The sequence below is a fragment of the Mastacembelus armatus genome, chromosome 24, assembly GCF_900324485.2.
Source record: "Mastacembelus armatus chromosome 24, fMasArm1.2, whole genome shotgun sequence".
In the NCBI taxonomy this organism is placed as follows: Eukaryota; Metazoa; Chordata; class Actinopteri; order Synbranchiformes; family Mastacembelidae; genus Mastacembelus; species Mastacembelus armatus.
This window is the reverse complement of record NC_046656.1, coordinates 19982659-20003445: the sequence shown is the minus strand read 5'-3', so window position 1 is coordinate 20003445 and position 20787 is coordinate 19982659. Positions and strand designations below refer to the sequence as shown.

Here is a 20787-nt window from a genome sequence, read left to right as displayed (position 1 = left end):
TGACGTTATTATGGAAAGCCAGTATAATATAGGAGCAAAAACTGTTCTGTTAGCAGGTGTTAAATGTATAAATGTCCTCAAAGACAATTTGCTGAAATGCATTATGTAAAACAAGCGAAATAAATATGAACACATGTAGATTTTCTCACTGCTGGTGTTTCTCTTGTTTTTGTTGCACTTGCATGCAAATGGAGATTTCCTGAACTGTCATTCTCCTCCAAGCCACTAGATGTCCCCACACTTTCCCCCAAACCCAGTCACATGACCTTCCCCACCCACTAACACACCTGTGTTTAGTTTCCTTATAATCCCAGACAGGTAGACTTGTACCCTTCTAGATCACTGTGGGTCCTTCCTGCAAGTCCTTTGGTGGCATGTTTATGACTCCTCCCTGTTCCCTGTTTTATTTTTGGGTCCTGGATCCTGGATCTTGTGTCTCTGGACCTGGTTCCACCCAGTTTGGGATCCACATACCCCCCCTTTGGCAAATGCATCTGCAGGAAATCAGCCATCTTCACTAAGGTAGGAAGCAGGAGGCAAAGACAACCTTAAGACATGTGACGTGTAATTACGTGAAGAAAGTTTGTGTCTTCACTAAAGTTGGTGCTTGAGTGTGTTTTTCACAGAATAACGTGCATGTAGACTTGTTCTCATACAGCGGAGTGAAATGTTTGTGTCCCTTTAAATGGCAAAAATGCAGCTATAACAAATATTCCAACATTATGTTGATGAAAAATAAAATCTTGTGCTGTTTTTGCCATTTCAAAGTAAGAGACATAAAGTTTTGCAATGTGTTTAACGCATTTTGATTCTTCATCTGTTGTTTTTATTGTTACTGTATTTTCCTAACAATAATATTTCCCCATGAGCTATTTGTAAAAATGTAAAGAAACACACAGTAGTGACGTCACAAATATCTGCAAATATTTATTGTAATTATGACACAAAAACTGCATTTTGGTGATTCCACATATTCGACAGGAGGTTCTGTCATATTAGCAGCCTGAAATGTCTCTTAGGACATTTTACTGGCCGCCTGCCTCATTATGGCATGACGCTAAACCTCTCTGCATTATAATACATGAAACATAGTTGTAGTAATGGCTGAAGTTGCAGTCTGATATCAAAACACAGAGTTTTCTCTTAAAACAGTGAATTTTCTGATCAAACCAGTGAATGAGTTTGTGTCTTTCAGCGTGAGGTGAACGTTCCCCAGAGCAACGAATAAAACAAACTATTATCTACAGACTTTATACAGCATCTGACTCACTGCTGGTTCATGTGTATTTGACACTGAGGAGTCAAATGTGTTCATCATGCATGTTACATTAGAAAACAAATACAATTCACTCATCACTCGCTTTAATTCTCCAAACATTGTCAAACTAATAGATTTCATTCACCAAAACTGTCCTGCCATAACATGGCGCGGTTCAATAAGTAAACATCTGGGCCTGCAGCTGCTGCAGCAGGAAGGACATTTAATCCGCTGGGGTTCACACGTGGCATAAACCTGGTTTGTTCTCTGTACCAGGTGTTAACAAAAACAATAAATCATCATCAGCCAGTCTCATCAAACAAGACCCATGTACTGTGGGATACGAAGCACAACCACCCATTTACTGCAGGATTTACATTGCCACTACTTTTCACTGCAAACCTTCATGCTTTGAACTCAGTCTGAATGATCAAATTAGACTTTTCAGTCTGTTTACATGATATTTAACAGGCCCAACAGGACAGGCCTCTGAATAATGTTCCATCTTGTCCTGTCGGCTCATGTTGAAGTAAATGTAGACAACCTTTGGTCGTGTCATCATGTCTGTTCAATAGGAGACAGTTAGCCTAGCTTAGCATGGGAAACAATTAGCCTGGCTCTGTCCAAGAATGAAACGAAGTCGACCCACCTGCACCTCTAAAGCCCAGGAAATAGCAGGTTGTATCTTGTGTGTTTAATGGAGCAGTAACTTCCTGATGTCTTGACACTGTGCGAATCACTAAAATGTGTTTCAGCACATTTTTACACTTTGGTTTGTGTGTGGATTAAGAAACAAGATACGCACTTTTCCATTTGTTTGCTCTACAGGTGCAAATCCAGGTGAAACATGCAGCTGTTCTTATATCTTTCATGTGATAGACATGGCCAGCTGCCGAGATTAATACAAGTCGAGCTTGCTAAGATATATCGGTTTGATCATCATCGCTCTCTGCAGTTAATATAGGAATCATGTTTCCCCCATGCTCACAGATACATGTGCTTTTCAGAGACCAGTTCCTGAAAAACGGCACCACTAGTGGTCAAAAACTGTACAGGGAGCCTTAATAAGTGGTTCAGTTGGTCAAAGTCGTGTTTTAGAACCTAAATCTACATTATAATTCTGGTTAAGTCTTAAATTATAGGAATAAAAATCAAAACTGTCTACAGGAAATTCAGTCCAGAAAATTAAAATTCTGCCTAGAAGACGCAGCTCAAGAAAGTCTGGTCTCAGACAAACGTACAGCAGGAAGACATCGAAGTGAAACACAGGAATAACAAGTAGATTCTCTGCTGCGAGCGAACAGAATTACTGCATTATGCCACCAACATGCAGAAAGAGGAGATCACTTGTCCTTAAAAGCGTCGTCCAAACACATATGGAAAATATGTAGTCATGGTTAAATACAGTGTTTTATTCCTTATCCTGCTTTAAGTCACAATAAATTATTAATAGTGAAAAAAGTAAAAACTGTCTGTCAGTATGAGACGTCTTCAGGGAACACAGAGCCACAGCCGAACCACTGCTGTATCTAAAAACAACCGTCCACGAGCCGTTTGCTTTGCACCTGAAGTAAACGCCTCATTTTAAAGACCACTCCAACAACCACATGCACTCAGTGTGTTGTTGCTATAAACTGTCAGATCCCATTAAGAAACCATTAAAGCGCCTCAAGCTTCCATCGCTCAGGCCTGTTGACCTAAACCCTGCAGGGCGACAAAGCTCAGGGTTAACTTGACCTTTGTTCACAGGTGGATTTACTAAACCAGAGATTTACATCAAGCCTCAGGTTCAATCTTCACACTCAAAATAATAACTCAGTCATTTACATGTTTCGTACGCTAACGATTAACAACTAGTTAACCTTTTCACCTTCTGTCGTCTGTTGTGTGTGGGTCTGTGACAGCAGAGACCCAACATCAGACTTTAACAATAACTTTTATTTTTTTCCTGCTTCTAGCAAACTCTCTTTTTAAGTATATCCATGTCTTTCCATTAACTTTGTATGCAGTTGTTTTTGTTGTGCACACACCTTAAGACTTTTTCAGGACAACCCAGATCGGTTGGAGAAAGTGTGTCTGTAGAGTAAAGCTCAGGAAGCCCTGGGCCCCACATTAAGGTCGTGGCCATGAAAAATACTCGCCTCTCATTGGCTGACAGGTGTTTCTGCCTCCGAACGTCATTAAAGTTTCATTACTTTTATAAATAAATAAGCGTGTGAGTAATCTCAAACTGCAGACTGTGGCAGCACCAGTGGTGTTTTATGTGACGTGAAAATAGTAAGTGCGAGTGGACTGTTATGTTATTGTGGGTCTAAGCCCGGTATGAAAACCCCTTTGGGTTTTTATTTGTGTCAGGTTCTCGCTCAGTAAGACAACAACACTCGACAGTTTTTGGAGCAACAACAACGTCGCTCGTCGCTCAGACTGAGGTGACTGAACATGTGACGATGTGTGAGGCGTAAGAAGTAAATCCACCCAGTGCAGCAGACGTCACAGCGTCTCATGACTGGGTCGCACCAAAGCCTCCCTGTCTCATGACGAACAGATATTTCCGTCTAAATTAGTCCTAGTTCTGAGGTTAGGTGTTAGATTGAACAGTTATATGACCTGCATGACCTGCACCTGAGTTTTTCATTTAAAATGTAAAAATACGAAGCTACTTATTTGCCGAGGCCTCTGGAGTTCAACGTAATCATCAGCTTCTTAAAGTTATTAAAGCAGCATCAGATGATAAACTTACTCTTTAAATGTCAGTGTGTTTATGTCTCCACTGGAGTTACTGATATTAAAATCCTTAGATCAATAAAACTGGAACCAAACGTTGTCCCAGTGCATCTGTGAGACGCCGCTTCATAACCTGCACTATATTTACACCTGACATTTAATATATTTGCTAAAATATTTAATTATTTAGCCTCTGCCCAACATTTATTAGTGGATGAATCCAGCTTTGTTGTCATTTTTGGCAGCTTTTCTGTGTGTGATAGGTCTACGCTACATTAAGTTTTCATATTGATAAAGTTATATGAATCTTTTCGGTGCCTCCTGGACTATTATCTGTATATTATATATATCTGTATAAGCCATTTGTAGTCAGTTACTGTCTGACATAAGACTGGAGACATACAGTTAAGGATGGTGCACACGAACCTTTAAAATGTCTAATATTTGTACAAGAGAGGGAACGACATTTACTACACAGATATTGTGTATTACAATCTAACATGTCAATGTGTTTATTTTAAAAAACTGAAGCTAATTTGATTCAGTGTGTGTGAGATAAATGGTTTCATGCCATCAGGAGTCTAATAGCAGGTTTAGGAACATTTCTTGCCAGTGTCATTGTGCAGGTACACGCTAATGAGACCGATGGATGTTTACAGTCAGAGACAAGGAGGCTGCTGGGATCAGCTGTGGGAGCTCCTGGGGTTTGACCCTCCAACATTTCTTTATCATTAATCTGCTGTTTAATGAGGTTAAACTCCAATACTAGTTCTTTTGTTTTCATCATTTCTTAAACTTTTCCCTTAATGTTTCAATTCAGTGCAAAATATTGTCTAAATTGTCATTAAAGCAAACATTTAAGAGTTGAATTAAACTTTAAATGGAGAAATCTTACTCTAGTTTGCACTTAAAAAAATATAAAAATTTCATATGCGAGTATGTGAATTTATATCTCAGCCTTATGTGAAAACATATAATGTATTTTAAACTGAGATTAGAATATTTACATAAATAATTTTGGATACTAGGGACAATATATTCAAGACACAAGCGAAGCATGACACTGAGAGAAACCCCAGCAGCTCAACCACAAAGAGAATAAATACATAAATAAATTACAGACAAATATATTCTGTCCACTCTCATCTGTCTGTCCGTGGCCACCTGTAGAACTGAAGGATGCCACAGATTCACACAGCGCCCCCTGCTGGACTGGGGGGTGCAGTGCTATTAGATTTGAAGTGACAGGTCATGTTTGTCCTACTGCCCCGACGTCCTGGCTGCTCTCTGCTGCTCCAGCATCGACCGGAGTGCAGGCGACATCATGATGGGGGACATGGCGGGGGTGAAAGGTCGCAGGGGGTACTGTGCGTTTTTACCAGGGACATAAACGCACTGGAAGTATCTGTGGCCTGTTTGGATAGAAGCATGAGGCGGAGAGAGGGTTGTTGGCATGGTTTTGAATAGGAGGGCAGCTGGACTAGATTTTTGGATTTCAGGAACTCTTACCTGGTTTCTTCTTCTCTGTAGTGTTGTCTTCAGTCTGAGGCTCCTCTGTAAAAACAGAAATAAAACTGAGGTATTGATATTATGTATGCATGTACAAGCATGAGAGGAATAAAGAGGTGACAGATTAAGGTGAGTCTACGTGCACGGAAGCAGGGACGGGTGGAAAAAGACAAAAGAGGGTTTGACACATTGTTTTTTCCTTCGCTCTTTTCAGCTCCTAGAAATTAAACAGGTTTTCTCCTAATCAACTTAATGCGCCTTATGTGTTATACATTATGTATTATATATTATATACGGAAAATAACATGCATGAGGAGTAAGATCTATTAAAATTCAGTGCTAACAAAAAGAATGGCAGTCAGTCGATGCTGAATCACTCAAAAATCAGGAGAAATTTGTTTTTTCTAAACTACAGGACGGACTCTAGATGTTGGTTGGTAGAGTGGTAGAGTGCACAGTGGGGTGACGTTTCTTCACACACACCTGGTTGTGTGTCACCCCTGGTTTTAAAACCAAACCAGATCCAAAAAAACCACAGAGAAATGAAACAGGGAGTGAGATATTAGGAAAGTGTAGAGTCACTCAGGGCAGTGTGGGTGTTGATGCTCCACTGGATGACTCAATAAGAACAGAACACCAACACTGCAGGTTAATGCCATGGTTCATGGATTTAATCAGTCCAGTGTTATTGTTCCTATTTTCACCAGAATTCATAATCTGCTCAAATATCTCCGGGCGGCTCAAAAGGCCTGTAATCTCATCTCAATCAGCTCGTCTGGTTAAATCCTAATCACTTCTGTTCCTAATGTCATTTAGAGCAGACGTCTCTTCATATTGAATTAACCAGTGGAAAGATGGTGGGAATGAACTGAATACCTCAGGCTTTATGGAGAGCTCTGTTCTCTATGAACGACAAACAACGTGGGAAGCATTACTGTCACCAAATGAAGCCGTTAGCAGCACCACTGTGTGTGTGTTTCAGTCAACACATACGAACAGACATATAACATTGTAGTTTGTTCTTTCAACTCATCCATGAGCCTTTAAAGTTGTTTCGCTCATGTTGGAATAGAAGCATCTTTGACTAAAACACCATCAGCATCTGGATTCACAGTGTTAACGCTCATTCTGGCTACAGGATGTTACTGAGATATGTTTCATGCTCATACTCACGGGTTTGTGGTGGATGTTTGTCTTTATCTGAAATTACAGAGGGAAGAGAGAGAAACTGATCAGCGTCAGATGTAAAACACATTTGGTACATTTTTATTTTTTTCTTTAATTTCATACCTTGAACCTCCTTCACAGATTTCTTCTCAGACTTCTCAGTTCTGCCTTTAACAAGAGAGAGAGAGAGAAATAACGCTCTCTAATTGTGGTGTACATTTAATATTCTCACAGTGTTATTTTCCTGCCAGTGTAACACAGCTTGACATGTCTGTAATTAGAACTTTCTCATGCGTAAAACCACCCATTTAATCCCAGAATCTGTAAATACGTCTCCAAGAGGCGAGATTAGTTTTTTTTTTTTTTTTAAAGATGCAGGTAAAGTCTGAACATCCTTCCATCATTTGTTTGTCCTGAGACAAATCCTGACCTCCTGAAACCTTCACTCGTTGCCTCGAGGAGCAAAACTTCACAAGGACGATGGGATGTTATGGATTAACCAAAAAGAAGATATAATGGATTATGGATTATGATCTTTAGAGGTTTCTTTATGCTAAGCTAAGCTAACTGTCTCTGTCTGTAATGTGTGTTAAACTATAGCAAAGTGAGTACGTACTTTTCTTTGCTGCCAATAGTTTGGCTCTTTTCTCAGCTAAAAATAAAAGAAAGAGATATAAATATGAATTGAATGTTTCAGAGCTGATTATTTCTGTCCTAAATTAAAGAAAGTGAAATGTAAACACTGAGTTACCTGGTTCAGACCTGGCAGGTTTCTCCTCTTTGGCCTGAGACGTTACATTCGCCCTCCTGACGGCTTCTAGTCTCGTTCTCAGTCTGAGCGGCTGTGGTTCTGGGCCTGTTTAGAACAAATTGAAACCTGCATTTAAATTAATTTTATTACCACTTGAGTCAAATTTCATTAAACCAAGTTGGAAGCTTTAAATTTTTCAACTCTATACGTGTTTTACCTTTCCTGCCTGCAGGTGCCTTGACTTGGCTCTTGACAGGTGATACTTCTGAGAGGAGCAAAAACAATTAGTTTCCAATTAACTTTCCCATGGCCGACGTGAACGACGATTGGATTTATGCAAATGAGCGAGTGTCAGTGTAGCTACTTGTCTTTTCAGAGGCTGATTTCCTCTTGTGTCGTGTGGCTGCGGGCGCTAACATAATGAGGAAAGAGTCGTGATTAGTGGCCTGAATATTTTCTTTTCTCACTGAGATGTGATTATCTTACTGGTGGCTGCTCTTTCATACGAAGGTGGGCGGCACTTTGGGTTTAGTTGTCATTCAAATTAAAAACATGGATTTGAGGTTTTACCTTTTTTAGCAGCTGGAGCGGTTTTGGATTTCTTTTTTACAGGCGTTTCTGTGCAAACAAATAGAAAAGATTGAAACAATATTCACTGCACATAAGTCTTGTTTGTCAGGATGTTCACACACACACACACACACACAAAATGTTCTTTACCTTTCTTAGTCACTGTAGGGACTTTGGTTCTCTCTTTTCTTGCAGCTGGCTCTGTAACAACAAATAGTCTCCATTATAAGTTATGTGTTTTCTAGATGTATGTTCTTTAGATCCATAGTTAATAGTTTATTCACCTTTTCTTGCTGCGGCTGCTTTGGTTTTGACTTTTGAAACTGCAGCGTCTAAAATTGGAAAAGTGCTGAATTAGGTTTTCACGTTCTGCCTGTGTAAGAATCTGTCTGCATATTTACAGCAAACTCAAATGTACAGCAGCGAAAACCTTTCTTTGCTTTCTCCGAGGCTGCCGCTGGCTCTGAGGGGATAATTGGAGTGAAATGGCCATGCAGAGTTAATTTCCTATAATAAAGGTGTTCCTATGGTGCATTGTGATGTACATCACTGCTAAGTGCTCAGGTTAGCTCACAAATTAAGCATTTGATTACCTTTCTTTGAATCAGCTGCCTTTTCTTTCTTCTTTTCAGCTGAAAATAACCAGGTAAGGTTTTTGTTCTGAAACTGTTCAGCAGCAGTAAATTAGAACAAATTATGTGAATTTGACTTATTAAATCATTTGTACCTTTTTTAGTGGGAGCAACCTTCACTTCTTCTTCAACAGTCTCTGCTTCTTTAAACAAAGAGTTTAGACTCATGAATATTGTGTTTTGTTATGTTTTTCTTCACAACCAAAGATGAGAACAAAATATTTCAATTTCTGAATATTTTCATTTTCTGGTCAAAGTTTTTAAAAGCTGCAAAGAACAAGACACATTTTTTGTCAGAGAACATTTCAGACATAAAGGCAGTTCACTGGTTTTTATATAGACTAGTGCAGAAGAAACTAAGCTGATTGAAAGGCTCCAGTCTGCATGTGTGGAATGTTTTACTTGAAAATATATAAACATTATCGTTTGGTGCTGATTATAAACTGACTTTCATTTAAATAAAACTAAATCTGAGTTTTACCCCCACACTCCTTCTTACCCTGAACTGGAGCTGCAGCTGGCTGAGCTTCAGCAGCTGGAGTCTGTTGAGCTGCAGGCTGCACAGGCTGCACAGGTTGAACTGGCTGGACTTGTTGAACTGGCTGGACTTGTTGAACTGGCTGGACTTGTTGAACTGGCTGGACTGGTTGAACTGGCTGGACTGGTTGAACTGGCTGGACTGGTTGAACTGGCTGGACTGGTTGAACTGGCTGGACTTGTTCAACTGGCTGAACTGGCTGAACTGGCTGAACTGGCTGAACTGGCTGAACTGGCTGAACTGGCTGCACTGGCTGGACTGGCTGGACTGGTTCTGGTTGAGAATGCATCACTGGCTGCACTGGTGGTTGATATGGTTGATATTGTGCATAGAACGGATGCATCGGTGCAGGAGGAGGCTGTTGAAATAGAGACTGCATCTGAGGAGCTCCGGGATGGATGGGGTGGGTGGTCAGAACAGGAGCAGATGGTGCTAAAAATGAGGAAATTATACAAAAGTTTGTATATTTCAGCAGAGAATACAGACAAATCACTGACTGAACTACACATCAGCCCAATATTTCTCACTATAGGTACCTGATACGGTCGGAGGGGGGTACGGGTTGTCTGTCACAATTTGATGAACTGGAAGGTAAAGGGTTAATTTGACATTTCTGAGGCAGGTGATCCAAAATTATAAAATCAGATGTTTATTTATTTAAGTGATAATTTATCATCTTGCTGTTTGCTACTCACCGTACCAGCCAGCTGGGGAAGGACAGTAGACTGGTGCAGGTTTGCAAGGACCAACTGAAACACATGAACAATTTTCAGCTTCTTAATTTTTTGGTTGTTTCATCCAAAATGACAAATGTTCCTTCAGGTTACTGGATATACAGTGTATAGAGGTAAAACCTTTAAATACCTTCTTGTCCAGATTCGGGGACCTCTTCTTGTTTTTTTGTCTGTGTCTCTGTTAATGCAAATGACCACATGTAAAAACATGTTCATATGGTTCAGATCTTCTTTATCACTGTAGTTTTTCTGTTTCTCAGCTCTGGTTTGCTGCTATAGAGTCATGTACCTGTTTTCATGGCCTTGGTCTTCTCCTCTTTCTTGACTTTTTATTGGAATTTAAAGAGAAAAAAATCAATTAATCCGCCGAATATGTATTTTATAACCATTTGATGATAGTTCTGCAGGTTTCTTACAGTTTAAACAGTCTGACCCTCGCTCACCATGTTCACTGATTCACAGTGAAATGACCATGTGTCCATTTTAAATCTAATTACCTCTGAGAAATGTGGGAAATTTCCTGACCCTCTTAATTTTTGACTCCAGACTTGCAGTCCTGGGTAGAACTGGAAATACTTACATACATATCATTGAATTTATTAGACAACAGTAAGTAACAGTATATGCAGGAACACATATGTTTAATTATCAAGAGCAGTGGTTCTCTGAACGTGGTGTGTTACGGCATACCTTTCCTCTTCGGCTTTTCATGCGTCTTCACAGATACATGCTCTTAAAAATATAAGAAAATTACAATGAGCTTCATTCACTGTGATTAATAAAAGTTCTTATAAGCTTTAAGTTGAGAGATCAGTGTTTAGTTTTAGTTTAGTGACGTAGGTTGTTTTAAAAGACTTTTATTATCCGGTGTTTTCAAAGGGAATCCATTTAGTCGTAACTGAAGTTGTTTAATCATGTCATCAGTACCTTTTCTCCTCCTCACAGCCGAAACCTTCCTGGGAGCTTCTGAAAAAACAGACAGGACCAAACATTGAGCTTTAAACGGGGATACACCCCCACCCCCCATTAGCTAGTGGAAACACAGCTGCATTTATCATAGACTGTATTTTATTCAAATTTAAACCTAATTTCCATGCAGAAAGATGAGGCTGCCCCATGAATCAAAGTGCAGCAGGTTTACAAACAGATTTTTAGGCTTTGGTTTTTGTACCTGGTCATTTGTTTTATAGCTGGATTAGCAGCTGTAGCACCAAAAGCTAAAACTCTATCACATTTAATCTTGACACAAATAACAAATCTGTGCTATTTAGTCTCATAACACTCATTTAATTTTCAACTCTGCCAGCAGACTAAACCTAATTTTACACTATAATGTGCCTATTAAGTTAAATGTGGGGGCAATACGCTGATTCTCTCAATTTTAATTCCAGTGCGAAAAAGCAGTTTTATGAAATAAATGAACGTAATAAACTATAAATGACCTAAATATGAAGTTCATTTAGTGTTTAACTGTTATTTTAGCTCATTTAGTGCAAAATCCAACAGGATTCCCTGTAAATCAACCTGGTTTCCACTACAGACCCTGGATACCAAACATTCCCATCCTTCAGATATAAAAGAGTCTAACCAGGTGAAATGTTTGTGGCTTTATAGAAGCATCACAAACCTTTTTTCTCTGCAGCCTTGGTGACAGACGCTTTGGCGGCAGCTGAATGCAAACAAGGACACGCTGAAATGACAGAGCATGGACTTAAAGATTCAGTGATTGTAAATATAAAGTGGCTGTAATTCTCCTCGTCCCTCTGACCTGTTGGTTTGGTCTTTGGCGCCTCGTCCTCAGGTTCAGGAACAGGTTTGATCACATCCGCTGTCGCCTTCTCCTCATCATCCTCTTCGTCATACTCCTCCTTTTTGTCTTCAGGTTCATCCACGGATTTCGGGGGTCCAGCCGTCGGCCTCTCACCTGCTTCCTCGTCATCCCCGAGAGCAGCAGGTTGACTGGTAACTGAGGATAAAAGCAGGTATCGGCCCAAATATGGATTTGACATTCATGTGGCACAGATTCATGTTTATTAATGTGGAGCAAAGCTTCTAGGTAGTTAGGTTTATTTTTTCATTTTCATCTATGATGTGTGATTCTCACCAGCTCCTTCTGCTTCAGCCTCCTCAGTCTTGTCTTCATCATCAGGCCTGCTGATCTCCTCCTCTTCCTCATCCTCATCTGCCTCAGTCTTTACTGCCTCCTCCTGGACAGCGAACGCCGCTGCAGTTGCAGCTGCAGACAAACAGTACGGATCATTCAAATTAAGGAGGATGTCAGTGAAAACCCCATGTCTGTTAGTGCACTGACATTTCTATCAGTTTGTTGTCAGTACTTCCTGTCAGTATTTTTATTATTGTTGCTTGATGTTTATTTTTATTTTTTCATCTACTGTCTGTGGCACAAAAGAGAATAAACACCTCATTAATAAATAATGAGGTCAAAACATACGTCAACATTCACGTTTGATTTAATTAAACAAATTGAATGAAGACCTTCCAGCCAATCAGAAGCTGCCATTCATACCTGATGCTGCTATACCTGCAAGCAAGATTTCATCAATATCATCATCGTCGTCATCCTCCTCATCTTCATCCTCTTCCTCCTCCTCCTCACTGGGTAAGGACTCTGATGTGACATCTTCATCTTCATCAATGTCAACAATTTGTTCCTTGATCTTTTTCTTATCTTCTTCATCTAAAGTGAACTCGACTGAGCTGGTATCAATATCTTCATCATCATCATCACCAGTTGTGTCGTAGGAGACGTCATCATCACTAAAGACAGTTTCTCCAACAGACTCATCTGTTTTTAGAGAAGTGTCTTCATCTTCATCACCTAAGACTCCACTGTCTGTAGTTTCATGGGGAGGGATGTCCTCTTCATCGTCTTCTTTATCATCATCATCGTCATCATCATGGACGACCTCTTCAGGGACATCAACATGTTTGTCTTCTTCGGCTTCATCACGGTGGAAATCAAGGTCTTCATCTTTTAGGTCACTGTCTTCTTCATCATCTTCATCATCTGCAAAGTGCTCAGAGGAGGCAACAGAGATGTCCTCGTCTGACTGGTCCAGATCTTCATCATCTGTGTCTTTGGCTTCTGCTTCCAGATGTTCATCAGCAGCAGGTATAGGAGGAAGCTCTTCCTCTTCAGCGAGTTTATGATCAACATCTTCATCATCCTCACTAGCTGCAGGGGCTGGAGGAAGATCAAGCTCCAGGTCTACATCAGTGTCTTCTGCAATGATGTCATCGCTGTCCTCAGCTAATCTGTCTTCTTCTTCTTCTTCTTCACTGGACACAAGTTCATAGTCACTGACGTCTGAGGTGTCATCATCTTCATCATGCTCCTTTTTATCAGCTTCATCAGTTTCATCTTCATCACTGTCCACTTCAACAGGCACGTCAGACTCAGAATCAGGAGACTCAACTGACTCCTCATCCTCAGAAAGAGGTTTAGGATAAACTTCCTCATCTTCATCTTCAGCATCAGCAGCTGCAGGTTCTTCTTCTTCATCAGCATCTCCCACCTCTTCCTCCTCCTCCTCGCCCACAGCTTCTTCTCCCTCCTCCTCCTCTTCCTCTTCCTCCTCCTCCTCTTCTTCCTCCTCCTCACCCACAGCTTCTTCTCCCTCCTCCTCCTCTTCCTCTTCCTCCTCCTCCTCCTCCTCACCCACAACTTCTTCTTCCTCCTCTTCATACTCCTCCTCCTGTTCGTCTTCCCCCTCCTCACCCACAACTTCTTCTCCCTCCTCCTCATATTCTTCCTCCTCTTCATACTCCTCCTCCTCTTCCTCCTCCTCATACTCTTCATCCTCCTCATACTCCTCCTCCTCCTCTTCATCCTCCTCATACTCCTCCTCCTCCTCAAACTCCTCCTCCTCCTCCTCTAGTTCTTCCTCCAGTTCTTCATACTCCTCCTCCACCTCTTCCCCAGCAGCCTCTACTTCATCTCCCTCCTCCTCTTCCTCTCCCACACCTTCAACTACTGGTGCTTTCTTCTTTGCTTGCATCTCTATAACTGTAAGAAACGCAGACGTACGTTATGTCATAATAATCCTGTATTTTCTAACAAATAAATATGAAACAATGAGCTACAATTTCTATGGGCAGTCTTAAAAAAAAAAAAAAACACTTCGATTAGCATCAAATAATAAATCCCTGGAGGTACAGACCTTGACTTCGTGACGGTAGAAATTCTCCTAGAACATAAAGAGACAGGACCATATTGGAAATCAGCATAAACAGCACAAAAATATGAATTCAGTTTCATCAGTCATGCTACAGTATTGAAATCTATTCATATACACAACATTATCAGTTTTAGTAGTTTAACAGCTTGGTGGCAGCAGTTAGCACGAGAAGTTAGTGAGAAACCAACATCATATGATCTAAGTTAACTAGACTGAATTAGTGCAGACACTAATAGGAAACAATATGTGCTGGAGGTTTTAGTCGAGTGTGTTGACTCATGTTGTTTCCTCCATTAGTCGACTGTTAACAGGTGGGGAACAGGACCCATCAGTCTTTATCTATGTGGAGTTAATCTACACATTCCCAGAGATATATAGTGACTGTAAAATACCTTTTGCTTTCTTAATCTTCACCTCCACTTCCTCCTCCTCCTCCTCCAACCATCTTGAATCTTTGAGATGGTTCATAGATAAAATCAGCTTGAATCTACACCATGATAAGAATCATCTGGCCATGTTTTCACCTAGATCCATGTGAGTCTTTCTATAGTCCCTTTTCTGTGAGCTCTTACTAAAACAAAGAAATCATCGTGTCTATGACGGTGGAAGCATCTCACAGCAGCATCCCTCCTCTAAGTTTTTGGCTACTGGTTTATTAAACATTGTTCACAATCTTCACAAAACAGAAAAGACTCTGGACTCATGTCAGGAAAAGCTGCAGTACAGTGCAGGTCATTGCAATGAATTAGCATCTATAATACAGCACAGCTTCAATAAGAAATTCAAAAAGCAGCGAGCAAGGCTTTCATTTTTCTCCATCTGCAGCTGAATGATCATTGCAACAGAAAATCAAATCAAAAACTGGTACAAACCTTTTTTTCTCACTGCATATCTACTTCCTAAAAAAGAGGAGAGGGAGATAAGTAAACGCAAACGTATTTTATAAACGTATTTTTCTACCATTGCAGAGAGGAGCTGAACGTACCATCATCTTCTTCAGGAGAGATCAGGTGGGCAGCAGATTTAATTATTGCACTGATAAAATTAGCTGATTCTTCCATGACATCAGCCACCGCCTTCATCGGGTCTGAGCTGATCCTGCTGAGGCCTCCTGATGGAGCAGGTACACAGAAACATCCACACAAACACACCTGTTGGTTTAGTCACTCATTTATCTGTGTTGACTTTCAGGTTTCCTCAAAACAAACGAAGCAGAAAACGTAACCTTTAGAGGAAAAGGTTAAAGTGTGGTGGGTAACTGGAGCGGACTCAAAAAGCTGAATTCTGGGTTTGAGGAACTGATCAGTGTCAAATGAATTAATTAGTTAACCCACCTTCCAGTTTAACCACTTGAAGCAAGTCACTGTGCAAATAACATTCAACAATCACACTGACCCTCATTCATCAAGTCAAACAAAGAAAACAATCCAATTTTCTACTAAATATTGTTTTCTAAAGGATTTTTGTGTAAATGCCTGATGCCTGTGTTCATTTCAACAATCTCACACTACTTAAATATGTTTTATTTTCTGAGACAGCATGATGGAGGAGGACCAGTGTTCCCAGTGTAAAATCCATCATATGAGGATTTATTTTTGAATCAGGGCAGGTCTGAGCCTTAAAGGAAAGCTCAGAGACTCTCACTGTGGAAATGTTCAGAAGGAAGAAAACTCAGTATTAGATTCCACTTCAAGTCTCATCCTTTTCACATTTGTAGTCTAAACTCATCCGTCCTCAGTTTTGCAGATCTCACGTATAATCAGCCCTGAATAGAATCAGATCTACACACAAAGCAGGTAAATAAACACTGGGAGTTACAAAAAAGCAGAAAAATGTAGCAGGAAAATGTATTTTGAAATTTCAGAACAGCTTCATTTATTTTGTCCACTGACTGATTTATATTCACGTTGCACGCTGAGGTTTGAGGTGAATCAAATCAAGCTCATCTGAAGTTCAAATGTTCAAGACAAACTTTTTCTGGCTGGAATCACTTTTCAACTATTTGACCCTGTGTCATCTTCTTTCCACAGAAATAATAAATGACATAAACACATGAAGTCAAGAAATGATAGACAGTAAACTACAAATGAAACTACAAATTACCCATAAGATCGTAGATTATTGCTGTAAACACTGAGTTTAAAAACAGGACCAGACAGAAACGCAGGGACAAGCAGCTCGTACATGTCATTCTTTCCAACATTGATGGCTAAACTTAGCAGCCAACGTTATGTTATTAGTCGACTTTTATCAGCAACTCTGGAAAAAGCTTTGGTCTGGGAGTTAGTAAGGTGCCTTGCCTCTATGCCCTGAATCCTTTAAAACCTTCCTGATGCCAGGAGGTGGGTGACCTGGTTGGGTGAGAAACAGAGGGGCAGGAAGCACAGACGTTAAGTGACGAACCGAACAGAGGAGAAAGGAGATGAAGGAGAGGTGAAGAAAGTTAAAACACTGACTTAATAACAAAACATGAGTTTTAATTCACTCTCTGACAGAAGCAACAAACCAAGTTGATATTTCTCTTAATGACGCACTGATTTGTTCTCATGTTTTTTTATTAATATGGGAAAAACATTGAATTAGAAATGTTTTGATCTTGATAAAATACTACATTAGATGGTATTTTGTTCATTTGCATTGAGAATATGTGTGTGATGGTTTAGCACCTGACAGAGGCATGAAGGAAGATGTTTTGCTACAGAGAAATATGTGAACAGGTAATATTAGTAGATGTGATAGCAGGACAGTTTGATGCATTGTAAATTATAAAGATGATAGTAATTTATTTACATAGAACATGGAAACCTCTTAATCTGCGGTTCTTCTCCTGCTTCTAGCGAACACACACCTGCATGTGAAGCTGAGAGGTCACAACCCTTCTCCTTACCTGAAATGGTCTTGTACTCCATCACGTCAAACATGATGACAAAAACACACGACCATGTAATGACGAGAGCCAGAACTAAGATCCAGGCCAGCGGGGAGCTGAACGTGGAGTAGAGGTCGTCTGTGAAGGTTTTCTTGGAGGTTTGAACGGACCCCGACCCGGCGTCTCCGTTCTTAGTGTCGATGACCATGGTGGTGGTGGTCGCCAACCGTGCTGAGGTATCAAATGTTAGAAACTATGGTCAGATACAATAAGTATGAGTCCAGTATCCATTCATCTCCAATATGAAGCCGTAGTGATTTACATTCATTTGTCCTCATCCAACAGACTCCTTACTGAGTCAATCCCAAAAACAGGATCTGAGGTTTTCTGGTCTGACCCTGAGTTTAACCCCTAACATTTTATTTGTGTGTTCAGGTGTATTGTCAGTAGCTTTGGCTGTTGGTGTTAGTATCTTCTACAATATTCACGATCTCAAAAACTGTCTGTCCACTGATGTTTGATCTTTTGCCTGAAGAAGATGTGAAGTGTAAGAAGGTTTGGTGGGATTGTGTCAAAACACTGTTGATTTTCATTCATATGTTTTCTTTCTTTCTTTCTTTCTACAGTGTGAAGGGGGAAACAGACTAGTTGAGCTTTGCATTAATGCTAAAATATGTTTTGTCCACCAGGCTCCATGGAGCAGAAACCGAAATAATCCAACTCTCACACATCAGCTGCGTACAGCTGGAACTGTATCCTCACACTCTCTGTCTGACATTTTCTAACGTGTGTGTAGTATCTCGTGGCCGTGCTTTAATAACATGTTTTGTCTCGTACAGTCAGTTACTGTGTAGTTGTTAATGTCGGCCCGAGCGTGTTAGAAGAGAGCGAGGCACCTGTTGACTCTCCTCAGCTCACTGTTGGCAGATAATGTAGGTTAGTGCTGACTCAGACAGCTTAGCAGCACTCTAAACACACACACACACACACACACACACACACACACACACACACACACACCTCTGTCTAACCTCATTACTCTGACTCTAAAGTCAGGTCTGTTCAAAACACCAGTCACAGAATATAAACCCTCCCAGATGTTACTGTGGAAGGACTGTGGGAGCACTGGACGGTTCCTGTGGGTCCCAGTAACCGTGACTAAATACCCTGAAAAACCGGTTCTGTTGGTCTGATCAACTGATACCATGAAGACAAATGTGTGTGTGTGTGGTGGTGAATGAATAGATGACCTAGGAATTAGTTGATCCCTAAACATTTCTGTATTTCTTGGTATTCAGTGAGGTTTTATGCAGAACTTATATTTCTTTCGGCAACTGATCCAAAAAGCTGCTACAGATCCAGAAATCTGCCACAGGGAGCAGCCCGATACAACCACAGTCTGTGGATCCACAACAATTAGGTTCCTTGAAGAAAATGGAAAGTAATAGCTTACACAGGACGTTTAGAGTTAGTCAGTCCAGAGACACATATTTTAAAAACCTCTGGCCAGACTGTCAGGGAATTTGGTAAGTCAGGGATAGTGAGGTCAGGTTTGTGCTGTGTTGTGGTTTTCCAGGTTTTATTAGGTTTGGCAGTGCTGAGGCTCGACATCCACTCTGCTCTTTATTTCAGGCTGGTACAGAATATTTTACTGATGCAGGAATAAAACACTGAAACTACGCTGTTGCTTCCCTGCTGACCCTTTGACCTTTCCCACATCAGTATATTATGCACAAAATATCCAGGTTAATACTTTTTTTAAAAAATCACCCTTAAAATAACAACTTGTAAATCCTTCGCTTCACTTCGATGCCTGTGTTGAGCACAACCTTCCAAGCCAAACATCCGTTGATTAGTTTACTAACAGCTGGACCTGGAAAATATTAGTTCTTTCACTAGATTTTCAATTTTACAGTCACAAAATCAGACGCCGATTTACGCCCCCAGGTTTGGACCAGTTTGTGATTCATGTTGTCTTTAACACAATTACAGGCATCCACACTCCCGCAGTTTGTCCAAGTCAGTCCGTGTCTAAGACCTCCCAGATGAGAAGTGTAAAAATACAGTAGGATGGAGTGAGTAGATCTTTTTACCACCATTTAAAATCTTGCAGGAAGGTAGAATTAAAAGATAATTCTGACGTAATCCTGAGGAGAAAGCTGGACATCCTGAGGTAAAAGGACAACTATAAATAAAAACAAAGAGCATCATTTCTTTATTTATCTCTAACTCCATCTGCGATGCAACCAGAACCTCCAGCTGGATTAAACTGATCTTCTTTTAAGGTTTTATTGCGATATTCCAAACATAATGTTCAATCTCAACAGTATTTATGTTGCTTTTCCTACTGTGACCTTTCAAAATAAAAGCACGAAATTGTGTTTCCTTCACACGTGTATGAACACAAACTGTAGAGACATGGGATTATCAATCAAATCCATCTGCACGTGTGACGTTTGTGAACACCAGCGTAGGCTTGTTAAGTTAAGTTGTGATCTTCATCAGGTCAAAGCCTTTAATGGCAACTACAGCTGCTCTCAGCATGCAGACCCTGCTCTCCTCATTTCAGTGTCGTCAGACAAAACAAGTGTGAAAATGGCCTCAGTGTGGTATCGGCTGATGTGGTTACGTGCGACGGGACGCACGGCGTTGATGCTGACTGATCGTATGCGCTGTAGATGTCACAGGGGTCTCAGAGCTGCATTACTAATAGCAGAGACATGATAGCAGCATATTTTTAGACGCTTCCAATCATGACATTCCCCAACATGCCAGACAGCACAACCTCATAGAGACTGTGTGCAAAACAAAACACAGCTTCATATCCACATTATGTGAGGCCTGGTTTACATAATAAGGTGGGTGATACTTTACCTTCAGCTGCTTCAGTCATACTTTCAACAGTTCTGTTCCTTTCCTGCAGGTTATATTGCCATGAAAAGAAAGTTCTGCAGTAGATCCTCTGTGCAACTTAATCCCAGTGTTGAGTTCCAGTCCAGCAGCGTCATGTGGATAACTGAGGATATGTGGAAAACCCAAACCTTATGGCCTCCACTGGTAACGCTAAACCTCTTTTTCCATTCTTGCTTTCCTTTCTTGTTCCAGAAGTCCAAGTCCCTCGATGAGTCCAGATGATTGAAACGTGGTCCAGAGAGTTGACTTCCGTCCCAGTGGAAGAGGCTGGGGAGACGGACAGAGACCAAGCTGAAGTGGTCAGTGTCTTTGCTCTTTGCCTGGTTGGGGCTGGGGTTGCAGATCCAGCAGCCTGCCCTCCCCCCCTTCCCCGGCTCTGACAGAATTAGATCAACCACGGGGACTGACAGTCGATGGAACGAGGGAGGTTGGGAGAGAGATTCAAGGTAACTTTATCCCACCAGCCAATGCTGCTGCTAGAATCACGTGACCACGGTGTTGACACAGTGCTTTCACAGGATTCAGAAAAATTCAGCTTTAATCTTTACATCTATTAGTTACTTTAAATTACTTTAAAAACTTTGCAATTGCAGATTCTAAAAGTGGGAATCTGATTAAATCCAGTTGCATTCACACCATGTTTCTGAGCCTCAGGCCCTGGGTTATTCTTAGAGCGGCAGCGAGCTGCTGGTATTCTGCTTCGCCTTTTTAGGCCAGAGGCGTGACCTTAACACCCCATCCCCTGAGCCCCCCCCCCCCCACCCCCACCCTGCCCATGTTAGCTAAGCCCTCTCCTGAAGACCCCCATTGCCCAGTGCGGAGCTGTCATCAAGTGGTGAGAGAGAGAGAAGTACAGAAAGGCTGAAGTGAGGCCAGTTTATTTAAAACAGGACTCCAGGTCTGTTTGTGACCCATCAGGAAAA

General features: G+C 40.9%; 1 protein-coding gene across 10 annotated transcripts; it reads right to left on the bottom strand.

Annotated features, from left to right (window-relative positions):
• Positions 1–914: 914 nt before the first annotated feature.
• On the bottom strand, positions 915–20274 carry LOC113137051 (triadin-like). Of its 10 annotated transcripts, none has more exons than XM_026318377.2 (32): positions 19826–20274; positions 16970–17182; positions 16383–16433; positions 15068–15193; positions 14955–14981; positions 14065–14091; positions 12411–13910; positions 11988–12119; positions 11652–11849; positions 11511–11573; positions 10811–10849; positions 10574–10615; positions 10381–10458; positions 10173–10208; positions 10014–10061; positions 9845–9898; positions 9686–9733; positions 9111–9581; positions 8707–8754; positions 8573–8611; positions 8410–8442; positions 8264–8311; positions 8130–8180; positions 7980–8027; positions 7774–7821; positions 7627–7671; positions 7410–7514; positions 7275–7310; positions 6782–6826; positions 6665–6691; positions 5492–5536; positions 915–5394 (listed from the first exon to the last, which is right to left on the bottom strand). In XM_026318377.2, exons 1-32 carry the CDS (start codon positions 19842–19844, stop codon positions 5243–5245), a joined length of 3942 nt encoding a protein of 1313 aa, XP_026174162.1. In that variant the 5' UTR covers positions 19845–20274; the 3' UTR covers positions 915–5242. The 10 variants fall into 10 exon arrangements, with proteins under 10 accessions (XP_026174162.1, XP_026174159.1, XP_026174161.1 ...); XM_026318374.2 differs by having other exon boundaries at positions 7627–7674; positions 19826–20273; XM_026318376.2 differs by having other exon boundaries at positions 7627–7674; positions 8707–8751; positions 19826–20273.
• Positions 20275–20787: the final 513 nt, after the last annotated feature.

Bases quoted from the DNA above. Each gene is read 5' to 3' on its own strand.
- LOC113137051 (XM_026318374.2), bottom strand. The intron at 9,582-9,685 runs GTACCTATAGTG...CCTCATTTTTAG, and splicing joins CCCCCCTCCGACCGTATCAG to CACCATCTGCTCCTGTTCTG. The intron at 7,515-7,626 runs GTAAAACACGTA...TGTTCTAAACAG, and splicing joins GGCACCTGCAGGCAGGAAAG to GCCCAGAACCACAGCCGCTC.